This window comes from Vanessa cardui, chromosome 21 (assembly GCF_905220365.1).
Source record: "Vanessa cardui chromosome 21, ilVanCard2.1, whole genome shotgun sequence".
Taxonomy (NCBI): Eukaryota; Metazoa; Arthropoda; class Insecta; order Lepidoptera; family Nymphalidae; genus Vanessa; species Vanessa cardui.
Genome location: NC_061143.1, coordinates 6634917 through 6654733, shown reverse-complemented (window position 1 = coordinate 6654733; position 19817 = coordinate 6634917). Strand labels below are relative to the sequence as shown.

General features: G+C 33.5%; 1 protein-coding gene across 1 annotated transcript in view; it reads right to left on the bottom strand.

The window, feature by feature from the left end:
* Positions 1 to 1446: 1446 nt before the first annotated feature.
* Positions 1447 to 19817, bottom strand: part of LOC124539095 — a 62228-nt gene continuing 43857 nt past the window's right edge. The window contains exons 3-4 of the mRNA XM_047116418.1: positions 2685 to 2925; positions 1447 to 1515 (exon numbers count right to left, since the gene is read on the bottom strand). Coding sequence (XP_046972374.1) covers positions 1447 to 1515; positions 2685 to 2925 — 310 coding nt within the window. The remainder of the gene's footprint in view (positions 1516 to 2684; positions 2926 to 19817) is intronic.

The following is a 19817-nucleotide window of genomic DNA, read 5'->3' as shown; positions in this document are numbered from 1 at the left end:
TTACTTTAATATACGTACGCTTGTACGGTGCCTAATAGAAATATTAGAATATTTATTTAGAATGATATTGGTATTGACAGAACAGATCGATATTTACTAAACATTTTCTTATTTATTATATTGAAGACTTAGTACCAACTTTACTTTTTTTCATAATATCACCTATATTATGAAAAAAAACTGTAGAACCAGCATGGCAAATGGATCATCCATTTGTAAGCTTTCATCACCGCTCGGCACTGGTACTATATATGGTAGAATATCTGTTGAGTGGATGATGCTTAAACAGACATACATCAGCACTTACAACTAACACCAAGTGTAAGTGGGATATCAGATCCAAATATCAATTTCATTGCACGACTAAGAGTCAAAATCCGTTTTTTCTTAGCTTTGTAGTTTGTAAGCATCAGTGTCAAAAAAAAAATATATATGTATACATATTTATTGTTCTTATATCAAAATACATATCTCACAGAAGCCCTGTACCCCTAAACTAGGAAAGCCCGTGTCTTAGGGGCCTTTTTCGCTATTTATTATTCACTATTCTATTTTTAAATTAATGCTAAGATAATTAGTGCACAAATAAAAAGAGAAAAAGGAACAAAATAAAAAATATGTCTAACTAATGTGGTAAAGTAAATTTTACTACCTATAATTAATACATGCATACATGCGCGCGCGCGCGTGTGTGTGTGTGTGTGCGTGTATGCGAGTTTGCGTGTGCGTGTATGTGTGCGTGCGTGTGTGTGTGTGTGTGTGTGTGTGTGTGTGTGTGTTTGTCATGTACGAAGATAGTTTTCTGTTTCTTTATAGCTTAGGCCATTTAGCAAATTTCGTCGATACATCTTGAGTTATTTCGATTTAACCGAGTAATGTCTCTTTTTTTATTTATTCTTTTGTAAAGATCAAATATATAAATATCAAATACACAGAAAAGACTGCTAATAATTTAAAACGTAAGAACGTCCAAGAAGCAAATGACGCTAAACAATGTTTCCGCCTTGTTTTCATATTAAGTTGACTTCCTTGATAAACGGTATTCTTGGTGGAGTTTGTAAATAAAAGCAAACTCAGGCATTCTGTAAGCACGAGACTTGTCGCTGAGTGCAATAAATTACCACGAGCTGAGCTTAGATATCCGCCTTTTCAGATTCCAAATAAGTTTAAGTATTCATGTCGCTTTCATAACGAATATTTGAACAAACTAAATGCATTGAAACTATAAATTCCGGTTTTTTAATAAATTTCCGCAGATATTATTAACTTTTCCGTTTTATAAAATCGAATCAATTCGTAAAAAATACTTTGGTAAAGAAATGTTATTCAATACAAGATTATATATTATAACGCCTAACGATATTAAACTTATTTAATCACTCTTTCACAACTTAATATGATAATTTATGTAACAAAAGTAACCCGAATCACACACTGCCGCCTATTTTATACAACTCTCCTCTCCTCTCCACAACGCACCTCCCGTCCTCGCCCCTCCTCGACAACCACTCGCCTCTGTAGTCAACACACCATCTGTTTTTCGTTACAGTCGGCCATCCTGAAGCAATTGCACCGCAATTGGTGCAAACACAAAACTTTAGCTCTCTAATAAATCAATTAAATCATCCCTAGTAAATATGTCGTCATCGCTACTAGTCTCACTACACTCAGGGTCACTTCGATAGGTACGAAGAGAATCGGAAATTTCACCCCATACCCATTCCGATGACTTCTTTGTCAAATCGGTTAATGGTTTTACAATAATCGCGAATTTATTTATATATTTTCTAAAATAACTACATAACCCTAAAAACTGACGCAACTGATGTAAATTGGTAGGTAAAATTAAATACCGCGTTTATTTTTTGGTTACCCGGCTTTATACCATCCGCACTAATTTCATGACCGAGAAAGGATACACTAGCTTTTTTTTAAAATTGAATAAGAACTCTTTCCAGTAATTTTAGGCCGACTGACACATTAAAAGTAGATAACAACATATCATCCATAAAAGTAATAATTTCATTACTACCCACAAGTTTAACTAATTTTTGAATAACGCGCATAAATACTGGTGCGATGGCTAATCCAAATGGTACTCTCAGATATTCGTATAGTCTGTTTGGTGTACCAAAAGCCGTCTTATTGATAGAGTCCGAATGAATTTTTATATGATGATAGCCAGAAAACAAGTCTAAACTCGTAAAACAATTACCCGAAAATTTAGACAGTTGGTTATCAATGTGCGGCATAGGAAACCGATCCTTTACTGTAATTGCATTTAGATCCCTATAATCAACACAGTCTATTATCACCGTTTTTCTTAAGCACAAGTATAATTGGAGATTCATACTCTGAATTTGACTCCCAAACTATACCGCCACTAATTAAGTCGTCAACTAATTTAGATAATACTTGTCTTCTTGAATGAGCTAATCTATAGGGTATTCGAACTATTGGTTTGCTAGTATTAAGTTCAATCCTCATTTCAACTAAATTTGTACAACCTATCTCCTCATTTGTACTAGCAAAACATTTTCTGTACGATTTTAATAGTTCAAACTCAATTTTATAATTTTCGTCAACATCTCCCACATCAATATTTGCCAATTCCTGATTAAAGTTTATTAACTTTATCACTCCCTCATCTCACCTACCCTCAAAATTAAATGACTTGAACTCACCTCTAAATTCGTTGTATACTTCTCGGCTCTGGCAATCGTCATCCCTTTTTTCCAAATAATGGAGTCCGATCCAATATTGCAGACCCTCACATAGCCGTCACCGTCCTTGAGTACTGTGCTCGCTATGGCGTAAACAACTTTGCCTATGCTGTATCGTCTCGGCTTCGTGCAATAGTTTCCTAATCGGCTCCATTCACTTTTACCCTCACCAGGTTGTCGCCAATGGGTACAACTGTATCTTCTATTAATTCAATTTTGTGAGTCGCGGTGCCTTTTTATTCATAAAGAATATCCTGGGTCCTCACGGGTTCTCTTCATTCTTCATTTTGCGGTAATCCCTCTTCTGATATATAACGCCGGTAGATAAAAAATAAACACTGCCTTTGATATTAAACTTATTTAATCACTCTTTCACAACTTAATATGATAATTTATGTAACAAAAGTAACCCGAATCACACACTACCGCCTATTTTATACAACTCTCCTCTCCTCTCCACAACGCACCTCCCGTCCTCGCCCCTCCTCGACAACCACTCGCCTCTCTAGTCAACACACCATCTGTTTTTCGTTACAATATATATGAATTTATTTATACGTAACTATAACATACATTTGTCATATCCTAGTACACCGTTCCCGAATAGAATTCGGGAAAGCCTTTTTTAAATTAAATTACCAAACCAATTTCGACTTAAAAATCTTTATATTTACGGAATCAAATAATAAGTAATACTTGGTTTTTTTATTCTGCTAAAATGCTTTTCTCTTTAAATTGTTGCCAATATCTGATTATATTTATTGATAATTATTGTATCTACATTATAGATGTCTTTCTGAAAAAAAAAAAAAAACTATTTCTTACTGAAAAGAAGACCATTTTTTAAGTAATAAATTAAGCATTAACAATCACACTTAAGTTACGCAATTGGCTTGAATTTTACGACAGAACCCCTATACGTGACGAGTCTTAATTCCTACCATTTTGTTTTAAACATAAATCAACTATCAACACCTCTAAGTTCCAAAAAAATATATATAAAAGAATTTAAAGAAAAAATTAATGAATATCACATCAGAAGTATAATATTTGTAAGTACTTTAATGTGTTAATAGGTACTTTGATAATGCGACTTTGACTCAGGAGAGTCCTTCATATTAAGCATGTAATTATATTTCATGTAACCGATCTGAATCAAACCCCACATTTTTTTATAAATCCAGTACACCAAGGCATTAGATCCTACCAAGTTACCAGTCTAACTATAAACTCACGGCGGCTGAAGGAATTATACCGTGTCAGATGTATTATTGTAACATAAGGATATGGTCATTTAATTTTTACACAAAATCTGGTTTAAATAACATATACTCATAAAAAAACAAGTGAAAAAGGAAATAAATAACGTATTTAATGCGGGTTAACCGTACATTCGCGTTCAATCGTGCAAATAAAGCATAAACGTGTTTCCTCTGAATTTACACGTTTTACCAATTTTCATCTGAAAAATTGTTGGCAATAAATTTTGTCGTGACTGGAGGAATACATTTTTAGCACTGCTTAATATTTATATTATGAAAACTGTTTCGCTGTTACTATAACTGTAGCAATTCTCAATTCCTTTCAAATTATATCAATGCCATGAATCTTCGATAAATATGAAACAATTTTTAAATAGCTTATTATGTTATTTAAATGAAAACGATAAAATATTTATGAAGTTGTTATGATATGAGCAAAAAGTATTATTTCTTTATAATTTTAGTAGTTATATTATTTGGTTGTAGGACTTTGTGCAAACCTATCTGGGTTACCTACCCACTCACTAGATTAGATTTTCTATGGCTAAGCAGCAGTGCTTATTATTGTTGTATTACGGTTTGAAGGTAGAAAGTATCTTTCAAATTCCACCAACCCGCATTGGAACAGCGTGGTGGAATATGTTCCAAACCTTCTCCTCAAAGGTAGAGGAGGCCTTTAGCCCAACAGTGTGAATTTACAGGCTGTTGTTGTTGTTGTTGTATCTTTCAATTATATTACTGTGATTATCGCATATATTTATTTGGTATTCACTTGGCATTCGGTTTAAGTGGAATACTCGACTTTGTGGTAGGGCTTTGTGCAAGCCCGTCTGGGTAGGTACCACCCACTCATCAGTTATTCTACCGCCAAATAACAGTACTCAGTATTGTTGTGTTCCGGTTTAAAGGGTGAGTAAGCTAGTTTAATTACAGGCACAAGGGACGTAACATCTTAGTTCCCAAGGTTGGTGGCACATTGGCGATGTAAGGAATAGTTAATATTTCTTACAGCATCATTATCTATGGGTAACCACTTACCATCAGGTGGTCCATATGCTCGTCCGCCAACCTATACCATAAAAAATCCATTGTTTTTTTCTCACAATAAATAAATGATTGTTTAATCGTGGTTGGAAACCTGTCTGTATAAGTACCACCCACTTAAAATATATTCTAAAGTACTCTGTCTTTTTTAATCGTTTTATAACAATTATAAATTTGAGCCGGAATGGCCCAGTGGTTAGAACGCGTGCGTCTTAACTGATGATTGCGGGGTCAAACCCAGACAAGCACCACTGAATATTCATGTGCTTAATTTGTGTTGTTAAATTCATCTCTTGCTCGGCGGAGAAGGAAGACATCGTGAGGCATGTGTCTAATTTCTTAAAAATTCTGCCACATGTATATTCTACCAACCCGTATTGGAACAGCGTGATGGAACTTGTTCCAAAACTTCTTCTCACAGGGAGAAGAGTTATAGATAGAAAAAAATATTTAAGAAGATGGAAAAATTTACAGGTCGTTGTTGTTATAAATTAAAAAACATTGTCAGTTTGATATTATCGCATTAAACTTATCACTTATATACTCGTATTATATTAAATAATAAGTGGAGCTATTCTTACAAACAGAAAATAGCATCGTACTGAACTGGATATAACTATAATATAATTATGTTACACATGAACTAACTAACAATATCCGAGACGGTTAGTTACAATCGATTTCATCCTATAGACCTCTGTTGTGTTAACCGCAAGCTGGGCAGTAATCGAGCGTGAATAAACAACTGTAATTACAATTCATCAATACCGGGTATATTTTTTATTTCACTTTATTTTCCAACTCTACCTACTCCTTGAAGAATCGTTAGAACATCTTACTAAAATGCTAGCTTAAGCGAATCTTTCCGTCATAACGGTCATGATATAAACTAAGAAAAGTCGAATGAGATTAGAATGAGTAGTTACCAGAAATGGTTTCATTGCCTACGTATTCGAAGCTGTTAGTTATCAATCAATGCGTCCTTGCCCAGACTATGCCACAACGTGGACCCTAAGTATATACTAGTCAAGTCAAGGTTGCTCAGTGTGCTTTGGAGCGAGGACCAGAATCTGATATGAGGTTATCCTGAAAAGAACTGGAGTTCCTTTATAGCTTGCAAATAAGCATACTTAAGAAGCATTGGTCTGGTTACACATGAAATTCGTAGATAAGAAAACAGCACGCGCTCTCTAGACGGATGGACCGATAACCTCGCGCTAGTTTTACTTAACTGTAGAAGGTGAAGAAATTTGCCGTACTTTTGAGAGGCCTATGACAAGTACTGTATGTCAATTGATTGATTGATATGCCTTTTTAAACTCTCATTTTTTTATACTGTGATAGTGTTTATTATTTAAATACGTTATATTGGTGCCTGAGTTTGTATTTTTATGTGTCTTTACAAAGACTTCATCAAGACGCAGAAGGGAATCCTCGACATTATAAGAAATAATAATGTCGAGAATTCTGTCAATAAACCTCAAATGTTCCTCGAACAATTGTAAAAATCAACGTATGAAACGTATGTTAAAATACGAAATATTGACACTTATGTCTTATTAGAATTATTTCGTCAATTGAGTGCTAATGAAATTGTGGTTGTCAGTTGTGGGTGGAATAGTTCATTCCCAATTATCTTCGACCTTTGGTAGGTTGAATAGTTTTGAGTTGAATTGACTTATTCGTTCAGAGATCTCCTGTCATTATTTAAGACTATCGATCTGTATTTAATATTTTTACAAACACAAGAAGCTTTCTATATTTAAAATATAATATTGGCTACCTCCCTTTCAACCTCTACATGAATACTTTTATATTCATGACATATCATTTCATAGATTTGAATAACGCTCATAGGTCTATTCACTCACGAAGGGGCGCCCATCCACGTTAAATTATCAGCTTGCATTAGTATGAGTGACGCTCGTGCTTAAAGATGCCTTCGTGTGTGTGAGACGATTACATTTAAAGATATATCAGCGCCTTTGAGAGTGAATAGATCTATAGCATTAGATGTAGATGACGCCATTGACTTACTATAAAAAATGTACGTAATGTATGTATGCAAGGCTTTGTGTGACTGGATTACCACCTAGATTACAATATATATTCTTCCGAAAATCAAATTCCTTTGTATTTTAATTTAGGTTTTGTATTAATGAGTGAGTCTGTGTAATTTCAGACACAAGAATCTCCCAAATTAGTTCCAAGGTAGGTGGCGCATTGACGATGTAAGGAATAGTTAACATTACTTACAGCTTCATTGTCTATAGGTGATGGTGAGCACTTACCATCAAGTGGCTACTCGTCCGCCAACCTATTCCATAAAAAAAAAATATCTTCTATACAGTCTCGCCTCGTTACATTGAAGAAAATTAGAAAGTTTTGTTTGCGGGTCTAGTCTCAATATCATACCTACACGAATATACACCTATTAAACATAAAAGTAGATCGTTCGAATTAAAAGTGTAACAACTCAAAAGTCTACTCCTACGGGGACAACTTTCGTAATAATAGCAAGTAATATACATTTTAGGACTGAATATCACAACAACATTTTATGTTCCACAGTCACATAATTTTACAAAATAAACAAATTGTTGTTCACAACATGTATAATCTGTAGATCCCTCGAGTATTATCTAACGAGGAACCCTTTTCGTGGCGAAAGGTAGTACTTTCGCCCCTGTGTGGATCATACGTATATTCATCTGGATTATTTTTATGACGTAACATACATACAGACAAACGCGACAGGACTTCGATTTATATATAAAGTAATACGCATGCAAAAACTATCATTTACGATAGTTTTTATTACGATAGAAAATTTGGCATAGTTAAAGTTTATATGGAGTGCACAAACTAATTTTTACATGCTTTTGTATATTATACCCCATATATAAAAATTAAATCAACCAAAAACATAATACACGACGGTACTGCGTTTGACGCACACATAAAGTATTATTGTAGAACGAAAATTGAATGACATGTCAAGGATGTGCCGTCAGCCTTCAGACGCATAAAAACAAAGGCACAACAATCTTCGTTGACTTTCAACTGTCAGTTGCTTTCTTAATGAATTTCTTAATATTTTGTTGCTATACAAAAATTAGCTAATCAGTGTCCATTAACATTGAGATGGCCCAGAGGTAAGAACGCGTTCATCTTATCCGATAGTTGAGGGTTCAAACTCTGACAAATATCACTGAATTTTCATAAGTTTAATTTCTGTTTATAATTCATCTCGTGATCGACGGTGAAGGAAAGCGTCAGGAAACCTGCATTTGTCCGGTTTCAAAGAAATTCACCGTTTCATTAATACACATTCAATGCCACATGTGAATCAAACAACCCGCGTACTCAAAAAAGAAAAGGAGGCCTTAACTCAGCATTGTTAAATTTACAGACTGTATATGTTGTTGTGTTGTCAAGTATAAATATAGTAACATTTTGCACAATAATTGGCAGCATCAATATATCCTATGCCATTCGTGTCGTAACGTCATTTACATCTACGATACAAATTAATATAGATAGACTAGAGAGATGAAATCCCCAATCTATCAGTCTCACTTCATTATAACTACTAATTATAACTACTAGCATCTTTAGCTTCACTTAAATAAGTAAATATAAAATAAATATTGAACAGTATCACATACATTATTCTGATCCCAATGTAAGTAACTAAAGCACTTGTGTTATGGAAAATCAGAAGTAACGACGGTACCTCAAACACCTAGAACCAAAACGACATAGAAAACTAATGAAGTTTTACTACATCGACTCAGCCGGGAATCAAACCCGGGACCTCTGAGTGGCATACCCATGAAAACCAGTGACACAGTACTCGACCACGGAGGTCATCAAACTTAAGTACAATCGTTTGATTGTATCAAATATAAAATTTTAACAAAAAGAAAAACCGACTTCAAACAAAACACTATTTTAAAACAAATAAAAATGCTCGAAAAAGTAATATAAATAATTGCATATTTAACATATTTTTGAGAGTCCTCCTAGGTAAAATGAAATGAAAAATATTAGACTACTTAAAAGTCGATTTACGATTATATAACGCAGTTATAGTTATTGTTATATTTGGAGCCGGTGTCAGCCAACCCTATATCTATTAAAAAAACAATACGAGAATACTTTAAGAGATATGTTTCTTACAAATTGCCTTTCGTTCGTTTCTCATCTTCTTCCTCGTTTCTTCATATTTTAAAATTAAGGTCTAATTGTTATATAAAAAAATACTTAACTGTAATTGTTATATTATTTGTATAATAATTGATACACTATTTATTATTATAATTATTTTTTACCATAAAATTTATAATAACATGATATTAATGAAGCTGATAAAGAATGTCCATTGTCTACCACTTAAAAACAGTAATTTGAGGGCTATTTGAAGCATAATTATAAATTCCGTAAGCATCACATGGCAGACTTGCAACTTAGCGCCGTTCACATGACTCTTGAAGCTGCCTAATAATACCATATGATTAATCTTTGTGATATGACAAATAATCGTTTATAATACGTCACAAGTTTAAGCACGAGACCAATAAATTTTCAGCGTAATTTTCTATTAATATGCTGATTAATTAATTTCGTATTAATTATGATACAAAAAATAAAGTCCGAAGAAAGTTGATACTTTTACTTTATCTTCTAATATAAATATGCATTAATATCTGCGAATTTTAATACAACCTTGACACTTTGTAACGCCCCAGCTTCTATTAAGTATACTGGAAAATATATTCATGTAATCTCTTCTGTGTCTATATCGAACAAGTGTACGTAGCCGTTTTTTTGAGATCAAGACATCGTTGTGACCGGATTACGTAGGATTATAACCACTTAAGCTCCTGAGGACGTTTTCGTTTTTCGTCTCCTTCACTAATTGCTTTTGGAGTAAGTCACGCACCGATCCCCTATCTTGTTATTATATACAGCAGCTCTTCCACAAGGCCGTCAGACCATTTCCGATCTCGTGACGCCATCTCCTTTTGGTCCAAGATAGTCTCAAAAAAGAAGTCATTCATAACGAAACCCAAACGAAAAAAATGTAATTCATCTATGCGTAAACTAGCCCACAAATGTCAATAATTAGATTTCTGAATATATAATATGTTTCATCCATAGTTACACTTCCTGACCAATATACAGAAATCTATTTTTGTTTTTCATGTGATAGGTGGCAAACGAGATGGTGTCCCACCTAAAGGAAAGTGTTTACTTGGTGGTAGGGCTCTGTGTTAGCCCGTCTGGGTAGGTACCACCCACTTATCAATTATTCTTCCGCCAAATAACAGTACTCAGTATTGTTGTGTTTCGGTTTGAAGGGTGAGTGAGCCAGTATAACTACAGGCACAAGGGACATACCATCTTAGTTCCTAAGGTTGGTGGCACATTGACGATGTAAGGAATAGTTAATGTTTCTTACAGCGTCATTGTCTATGGGTGATGGTGACCACTTACCATCAGGTGGCCCATATGCTCGTCCGCCAACTTATAACACAGAAAAAAAGCCCATAGACATCTGCGACACTTAGAGAATTGCAGGTGCGTTGCTGGCCTTTAAGGAAAGATTACGCTCTTTTCTTGAAGGTTCCCAAGTCGTATCGGTTTGGCAAAACCGCCGACGAAAGCTGGTTCCACAAACTGATTACTTACCACATAGTGGTAAACATAATACACGACGGTACTGCGTTTGACACACACATAAAGTATTATTGTAGAACGAAAATTGAATGACATGTCAAGGATGTGCCGTCAGCCTTCAGACGCATAAAAACAAGGCACAACAATCTTCGTTGACTTTCAACTGTCAGTTGCTTTCTTAATGAATTTCATAATATTTTGTTGCTATACAAAAATTAGCTAATCAGTGTCCATTAACATTGAGATGGCCCAGAGGTAAGAACGCGTTCATCTTATCCGATGGTTGCGGGTTCAAACTCTGACAAATATCTCTGAATTTTCATAAGTTTAATTTCTGTTTATAATTCATCTCGTGATCGACGGTGAAGGAAAGCGTCAGGAAACCTGCATTTGTCTAGTTTCAAAGAAATTCACCGTTTCATTAATACACATTCAATGCCTCATGTGAATCAAAAAAATTGCGTATTCCTCAAAAAGAAGAGAAGGCCTTAACCCAGCAGTGGGAAATTTACATACTGTACATGTTATTGTGTTGTTGAGACTACTAGCGTCCTTAGCTTCACTTAAATAAATATAAAATAAATATTGGACAGCATCATATACATTATTCTGATACCAATGTAAGTAGCTGAAACACTTGTGTTATGGAATTGCATAAATAATAAAAATCATAATTTACACCAATAAAAACTATCCACGCAGCACGCATCGAAGCAGCTAAATCCAGCTCCATAAATTGTCATACTTATCGGTTACTCGTTTCTTAAAATGTCAAGTTTCTATCTATATTGCGTCTAAAGTGCATCAGTCTTCGTAGACTTCATCATTAAAATGTTCCAGTTTTAGAAACACGAGTGTTTTACCAAATTCATTCGATTGCGAAATATTTTATGCAATCAATATGAACGATAATATATCGTATTTATACTAAACAGTAACGAACAAGTAAAAATTACAATGTATATATTTCTACTTCTTCTCTACACGTTCCTTAACCAATGATCCAATCGTGATGAAAATTTGGGAAATTATTGTTCGTTTTTAATGTCGTTTCTTTTTAATCGTTCACGTATTATTAATACGATTGATTATTTGAGTTAAAACTTCACCTAATATTGGCAATCGTATATGTACGAGAGTTGTATTAAACAATTGTTCATTTAAAATATGAAATGACAAGTACTACTAATTATTAATTTGTGTTGCGTGTATAATTCATCTCGTACTCAGTGGTAGAGAACAAAGTTATAGCCTACGTGTTTCGCAAAGATGGACAGGCTTTCTCCTTAAGTGGAGAGGAGACTTTAGACTGACAGTGGAATATTTAGAAACCATTCATTTTATTTCATAAAGAAACCAATACATCAATAATCTACGAGTATATATACCAATTAGATTTTAAAAAAATCTTGTAATAGATAGCTCATTCATTAGTAATGTCATGTTATAAACTCTATTACTTATAATTTATTTACTTTACGCTTGAACTAAGTTAAAAACATGCCAAATATATGGAGAAAGATAGTTGGAAATATCAAAAGATTCTTGGGCTTTCTATTTTATCTTCTGAACATAATGAATCGTACTTATGCCTCATACCTTGTTACCTTTCTACTGTGATTAGTATAGTGAAAAAAAAACAATTTGGGTATACAATTGTTTAATATAAAAAACTAAATATTTCATAAAGTTAATTTACACTAAACCAAATACTGAATGTAATTAACTCCTATTTTTACAATGTTTATTATAAACAATTATGCCAGCTAGACTCAGCGTGGGTTACTTGGGATAAAAGGCAGGTTTCAAAATACAATGAATTTATAATTACACTAATTTTATGTTTAAATTTAGGCCCCACTGATGATTAAATTATTGGATATTGAATAAATTAGTAAACCGTTCGCCAGGCCGGTGTAAACTAAATTTATAAAAAGTTAAAGTGGGTACATCACCATATTTTCCAGCCACACGTGAAGATTGCTAATTATTAAGGGAACAGGCATGCCATCCTTGGACTTGCACCAGCAGCTATCTGGACACACTCAACTAGGAAACTGTAGCCGTTCAGTCTTAATATTTCAGCTTAAGAAGTTAAGTCCACCTGGTGGGTAAATCAGAAAAAAGCCTCCTGCGATACAAAATATACAGGTTCAATAATAAAGCAAATAACCAAATGATAGATAGTTTTAACGAGGGATGTAAGTATGAATTTACCGTCTGGAGGTTCAAAGTCCTGCTTATTCCAATTAACGATCTCAACTCCGGAGAACCATTCCAAAGGGTCAAAAATCACTGTAAACCACAAATTGAACATGACTACGACTTTCTGAATTGCAAACTAAAGCATTTAAGCAAAAACAAGAATTAAAGACTTCGAAAGAAGTTTGAATTCGGTGGTAAGCCGATGACATAAAAGAGCAAAAAGAACGAAATCGAGAGTTCATGAAACTTTGAAATGTTTAGCGTGTGTGACCAATATCACTACCAAAATACCCTTAATTAAAAAGGAATTATATCCATATTTAAATCAAAGAAATAATTATGGCAGGATATATTAATTTAATAATTGTATTAACTAACATGATTGTATTTTTTTAAATGTTGAAAAAGAGTAATTACTGAGTTTCTTGCCGGTTCTTCTTGGTAGAATCTACTTTCCGAACCGGTTGTAGCTTCACTTAATTGTTAAATGACGATTCAAAAGTGCTTGTAAAAGCCTACTTGAATAAAGTATACTTTGATTTGATGAAAAGCCGAGCATAAAGCAAAATAAATCTATCCTAACAAAACTCCGACACTTTCATACCAATACTATCCCTTAAATTGGATGACAGCTAATAAATAAATCTGAAACGAGGTGAAATGACTTCCAATTAAATACAGCAAACGAATTAGCTAGTAAAATCTAATTTTAATAATTGTTTCAATGCACCCTGAAAATATATGTAATTTATTTTATTAATTAAAATTTTGAAAATGCCAAATCGAGGCATTAGCTTGTAACATTGATATAAATTAAATGGGAAATGGGTTAACGGCATGGAACTTAGCGAATTGATGTTTTTGTGACGTTTTATATAATTTAAAAAAAGTTAACATTATAAAAATAATTTAATGTAACAACCTTATGAGATAAGTAAGTACTTTGTCAATTTGTTTACAAGCTTCAAAAGTTAAATTTCACTGTAAGACACCCCAAAACATATTACCGATATTAGATGTATTGGTATGTATCACATCCTTGCCAATAGCTAGCTGACAGATTGCGCTGTTACAGCAAGTAATACTGATTTTGTGGAATATATTACGTGTTTGCAATTTTTCTGTTCTCCTGTCTTATATGTTTTATAAATAATAATATCAAAATCTCATTTATGCCAGAAAAGATTAGTCGTGTGATTCATATCAACCATGACCCGATATAAAAGCCCTTTTGTTTGTTATATTACCCGGACAAAAGTCACCAAATGTAAGAGTAAAATCGCTTGAACATACGAAATATACTTTTTCCATATTTATATATATCTCTCTCCTCGGACATTACTTTTGCATCCTTTAGGTTTTTATATATTATTTTATATATTATTAAATTAAAGATATTTAGACATTGATATGTAATAGATCTGTTTATTATTAATCTATATACATATAATAAAATTGGAGTGTCTGTTTGTAATATGACAATAGCCTTTTTTTACTCAATGCATACGTATACCAAAATAACATTTTTTACAATTTCTATCTATCTGTCATTATGTTTGTTCCGGCTAATCTCTGGACTTTCATTGGTAGATAACTGATATAATAAGGAGTAACTTATATTATACTTAGGCTACAATTTTTTTTTTGTTAAATTCAAACGCGTAAAGGTCGTGGATACGGGTACAGCTAGTTCATAATATAAATATATGCACAGCTTCAAAGGCGTATTGAATAACACGAAAGATTTTCATGGCACTTATTTGTACAATTAAAACCGATTTCAATGAGCTTATATGATTCATTTTATTATATTAATAATCTCAAATGCTCGGAGCGAGTGTACTCGTATTTGGCAACAATGTCGCTATTATCTTAACCCAAATAGTATACCCTTCTATCTTTGTGAATAAAATATATAAATACTTACGAGATTATCTATCTACTATTCGCAGTTTTTATCCTCAAAGATCAAGTCTTTCTAGAACGCAGCAAATAAAGCCCATCATGCCATCAGCCATTTGTTTGATTGATCTGTTTCTTCGGGTAACTAAAACACTTTAAACTTGATTAACATGGATCTTTCAAAACATTTTCATGTTCAGTTTCAGGATATAAGTAGTAGTTAAACAGTATGTTTCAACGTTTTTTGAGAACTTAATGAACCAATATAGACCAAGAGAAAACTGAAAGATACAATATTAACGTTTACAAAAGATTTGTTATAATATATATTACAAAAACATTTTCTATGTTCAAACAAATGGGAAAACATGAACTGTACCTAATTTAATTGTTACAAAGTATTTTTCTTTATCAATACTAATAATTTGATAAATTAACTAATTTTAAACGCTCTGCGTAGATAATAATAGGTTGGGGAAAAAGTCTTTTCGCATAAAGTATGTATGAACTTGTAATAAAATCTCTTTGGCTATACCATTTGTATCTGGCTGGTTTTGGTATCATTAAAAAGTTTTAATTTTAAAGAAGGCACTTCCAAATTCAAATTAGGAATTTGTGTGATTTTCATTTGTTTTTGGTGTTGTTAAAATGAGTGAATCTAAAGAAGAAATTCGATACATTTTAAAATTTTACTATAAAAAAGGTAAAAATGCAACTCAAGCCGCGAAAAAAATTTGTGATGTTTATGGACCTAATGCAGTATCTGTGAGAGTAGCGCAAGTTTGGTTTAAGCGTTTTCAAGCCGGAAATTTTGATATCAAAGATGCATCTCGCTCTGGTCGCCCTGTTACGGACAAAATTGATGCCATTTTTGAAAAAGTGGAGCAAGATCGGCATATTAGTAGTTACGATGTAGCTGAAGAACTGGCAATTGACCACAAAACGGTTTTGACTCATTTGAATAAAGCTGGGTACACAAAAAAGCTCGATATATGGGTGCCTCATGAACTCACTGAAAGAAACCTAATGAACCGTGTACTCATTTGTGATTCTTTATTACGACGTAATGAAACCGAACCATTTTTGAAGAAGCTGATAACTGCGAAAAAGATCGTGGTCAAAGGCCGGTCAAGCTTCACAGACTGTGGCAAAACCCGGATTAACTTCCAACAAGGTAATGCTGAGTGTATGGTGGGATTGGAAGGGCATCATTCATTATGAGCTGTTACCGCCCGGCAGGACCATCGATTCAGAACTGTATTGCGAAGAATTGATGAGATTGAAGCAAGAAATTGAGAGAAAGCGGCCAGAATTGATCAACAGAAGGGGTGTGGTTTTTCACCATGACAACGCTAGACCTCACACATCTTTAGCCACTCAACAAAAATTACGAGAGTTTGGCTGGGAGGTATTAATGCATCCGCCGTATAGTCCTGACCTTGCACCTTCAGATTTTCATTTGTTTCGGTCTCTGCAGAATTCCTTAGGCAGTGTCAGGTTAACATCACGAGAGGACTGCCAAAACCACTTGTCGCAGTTTTTCGATCAGAAGCCCCAAAATTTTTACAGCAATGGGATCATGTCACTACCAACAAGATGGCAAAAAGTTATGGAACAAAATGACACCTACATACTTTAGTCAAATGTAAATAAACTATAAAAAAAACTTTTTGAATTTTCATATAAAATACGAAGAAACATTTTCCCCGACCTATTATATATATGTTCACGTAGGAAATATAATACGTGGCAAATGATTAGAAAACAGTACGGTAACAAAATGTTGTTTTAATGGGGAAACTTTTTTTTCTACATATCTGATAGAAGTAGACACCACACATTTATGTATATAAATAAGTGTTGCCATGTTATTTTTTAGTAATATTTTTTTATACTTTTTCAATTGATCTAAATGGATTTTAATCGATGTTATCTACCCAGATTTTGTTGAACAACGAAATTATTTATTATTTATTTAAAGATGTATAGTTTTGACGTTGAAACAACAAAATACTTGAGAAATTACAAACGTATATATTTTTTATAAATGCTACTCAAATAATGAACGCTAGGAATTTGACAAGAATTCAGCTGCAATTCCTAGTTGAATCGTAATTTCGATTCTCTGAACCGTGAACTCAACTCCCTGGCGGGTATTATTATTGCTCGTACTCTTAATTTAAAGGAACGTGATATCATTAAATAATATAAAACATTATTTGGATATAATTATAAATAAGCCTTCAATGTAAAGTAATTTACTTGAATTGTATATGAATTAATTAATTAGATTTGGTTTGGCATTATTCCTAATGATTTTGCCCTCGCATATTTCGGACGGATAGGGCAAAACAGACCAGCCAACTCTGTCGAATGTATTATAGTCCACAAGTGTCTTTATAAACACTGGTGGACTCTCAAAGAATAGTCCATAATTCTGACAATCCGATGATATAGCTAATCCAACACATTAAGAAAGAGTTAAGAGATTAATATTGATTGAAAAAACTTTATATTTCATGGGTGTAACCTGGTGTTTAAACTCAGAGCCTCAGAGACGTGGTCGGTTTTTCAAGTGATGTGACCGGTTTAAAAGTAAAGTAAACGAATCGACTCGTTCGTTTATAAGTCAAATGTTGCTGTACATCCCTACCTCTTTCTTTCTCTGTTTCTTTCCTCTACCTGAGGTTGTCTGAAAGAGATCACTGTTTTAGCGATAAGACCGCCTCTTGTGTATCTTTCTTGAGCGCGGCTAAAGAATGGTCCATGGCCGAGTGGTGTGTACACCGGTTTTCATGGGTACGCCACTCCGAGATCCCGGGTTTGATTCCCGGCCGAGTCGATGTAGATTACTATTAGTTTTCTATGTTGTCTGGCTATGTTTGTGGTACCGTCGTTACTTCTGATTTCCATAACACAAGTGCTTCAGCTACTTTCATTGGGATCAGAGTAATGTATGTGATGTTGTCTCATTTATAATAATATATTCGAAGTTCAAACTAAGTTTTATTATTATGACATTAAAATGAAATAGAAATATAAATACGAACGAAAAGGACAAAAAACACAAACGATGACACGATAATATTAAAGTAGCCAATAAAGGTTAAATAAAAATAACATAATATAATGTTACTTCAACATATCAGTTGGCGTAGCGTAGGTTTACCGTAGACATTTAGATTATATAAATATAAGCAAGTTTTCAACCTCTCTCCGTAACATAAATATTTATACATTCTGCTCGTAACTTCGCCCACGTATATGGATTTAAGCAACTGTTATTAATTTTATAACCAAGATAAAACTTACAATACTCACTTTGTTCCCCCATAAGTGTAAATTAAACAGAGTTCCATAACGCCGACAATGGTTCTATTTTTAACCTGGCTAAGTTCAACTACTTTGGATTTAAAACCGAAAAAATGAAATATGATAATGTACCATGTATATTTTTTTATAACAGGAATTTCTTGGTGGAAGGGCTTTGTGCAAGCCCTTCTGGGTAAATGCCACACACTCATCAGATATTTTAACGCCTAACAACAGTACTTGGTATTTTTGTATTACGGTTTGAAGGATGAATGAGTCAGTGTAACTACAGGCACAAGGGACATAACATCTTAGCTCCGAAGGTTGATGGCGCATTGGCGATGAAAGGAATGGTTAATGTTTCTTTCATTGTCTATAGGCGGTGGTGACCACTTACCATCAGGTGGTCTATATGCTCGTCGGCCAACCAATAGCATAAAAAAATCAAAACTCAAAAACCACATCTAGAGAGGAGTATGAAATCATCTAAATGTATATAAAAAATATACTTTATTCAAGCTCGTATTAAGTAAGACGCGTCTATCTTAACCAATGATCGCGGGTTCAAACCCGCAATGACCACTGAATACTACCACTGTTTAATGTGCTAAATTTTTAATTATAATTAATCTTTGGCTGGTTTGTGAAAGAAAAAATCGTCAGAGAATCTGCTTGCGTGTAATTTTTATGAAAATAATTTCGCCCAGCTTTAGGATCTACTTTACTTTTACTTAAAAAGTTAAAAGTAAACAAAATATCCTAGAGATTGTTTTATAGAATCGGTCCCTACCTTATCTACAAGTACCTAGGAAGAATGTATTGACGAGCAGAATGTATATCAATAAAATATTTATTTAAAAAATTATCTCTAAACAAGAAACTTTAAAAAAAATTATAGTAAGAGAAAAGTAATGCAGTTATGAAAAAATATGCAGTGAGATTTTTTTTTTGGTTCCGTTTGTCTCCCCGGAATTGCGACCGTACGTTATTAAAGCAAACCGGCCACAGCCAATATTTTATCCATTTATTGTCATCCACAAATACTAGGAACAAATTCAATGTTTGACGCTAAATGTACAAAGCTATATATACGGATATTAAAACTGGGTATCGACTTTTTGTTTTATATAATTTGCTTTTGTGTCAATTTAAGCGTCAATTTAGAGCCAAAATGTTTTGTCACGGCAGCCATTTCTCAAAAAATATTAGTCAACCAAGTAGCAATACGTAAGGCAGTACGAAGGTAATATAAATATGCAGTTACGACACACAAACAAGGTGTGCTCCCAAATATCACGCTTTTAAAATGCTATGTGACATTACACGAAAAATTTACGACCACGATTGACGGCCAAAATTGCTTACCAATCATGGAAATGTCATTTTTTTATTATTCTACTGACAGCAAATACAAACACAATTTATTATTCCGACCTGGGATTTAAACCCAAGGCTTTGAGACTGGCAGCCTTACAAACTTGATCTATTAACCAATGAGGCAATCCGGTATTATATTATACACTCACGAAAGATAGTATATAACAAAACATAAATAATATCAAAAATTAATTATGATTTCGCAATTTTTCATTATATTTGATAGCAGCTCTTTGCGTTAATTGATTTCCTTTTCCTTTTGAATCGTTTTTTTTATGATTCTTTTAAAAGATCATGATCATACTTTTAA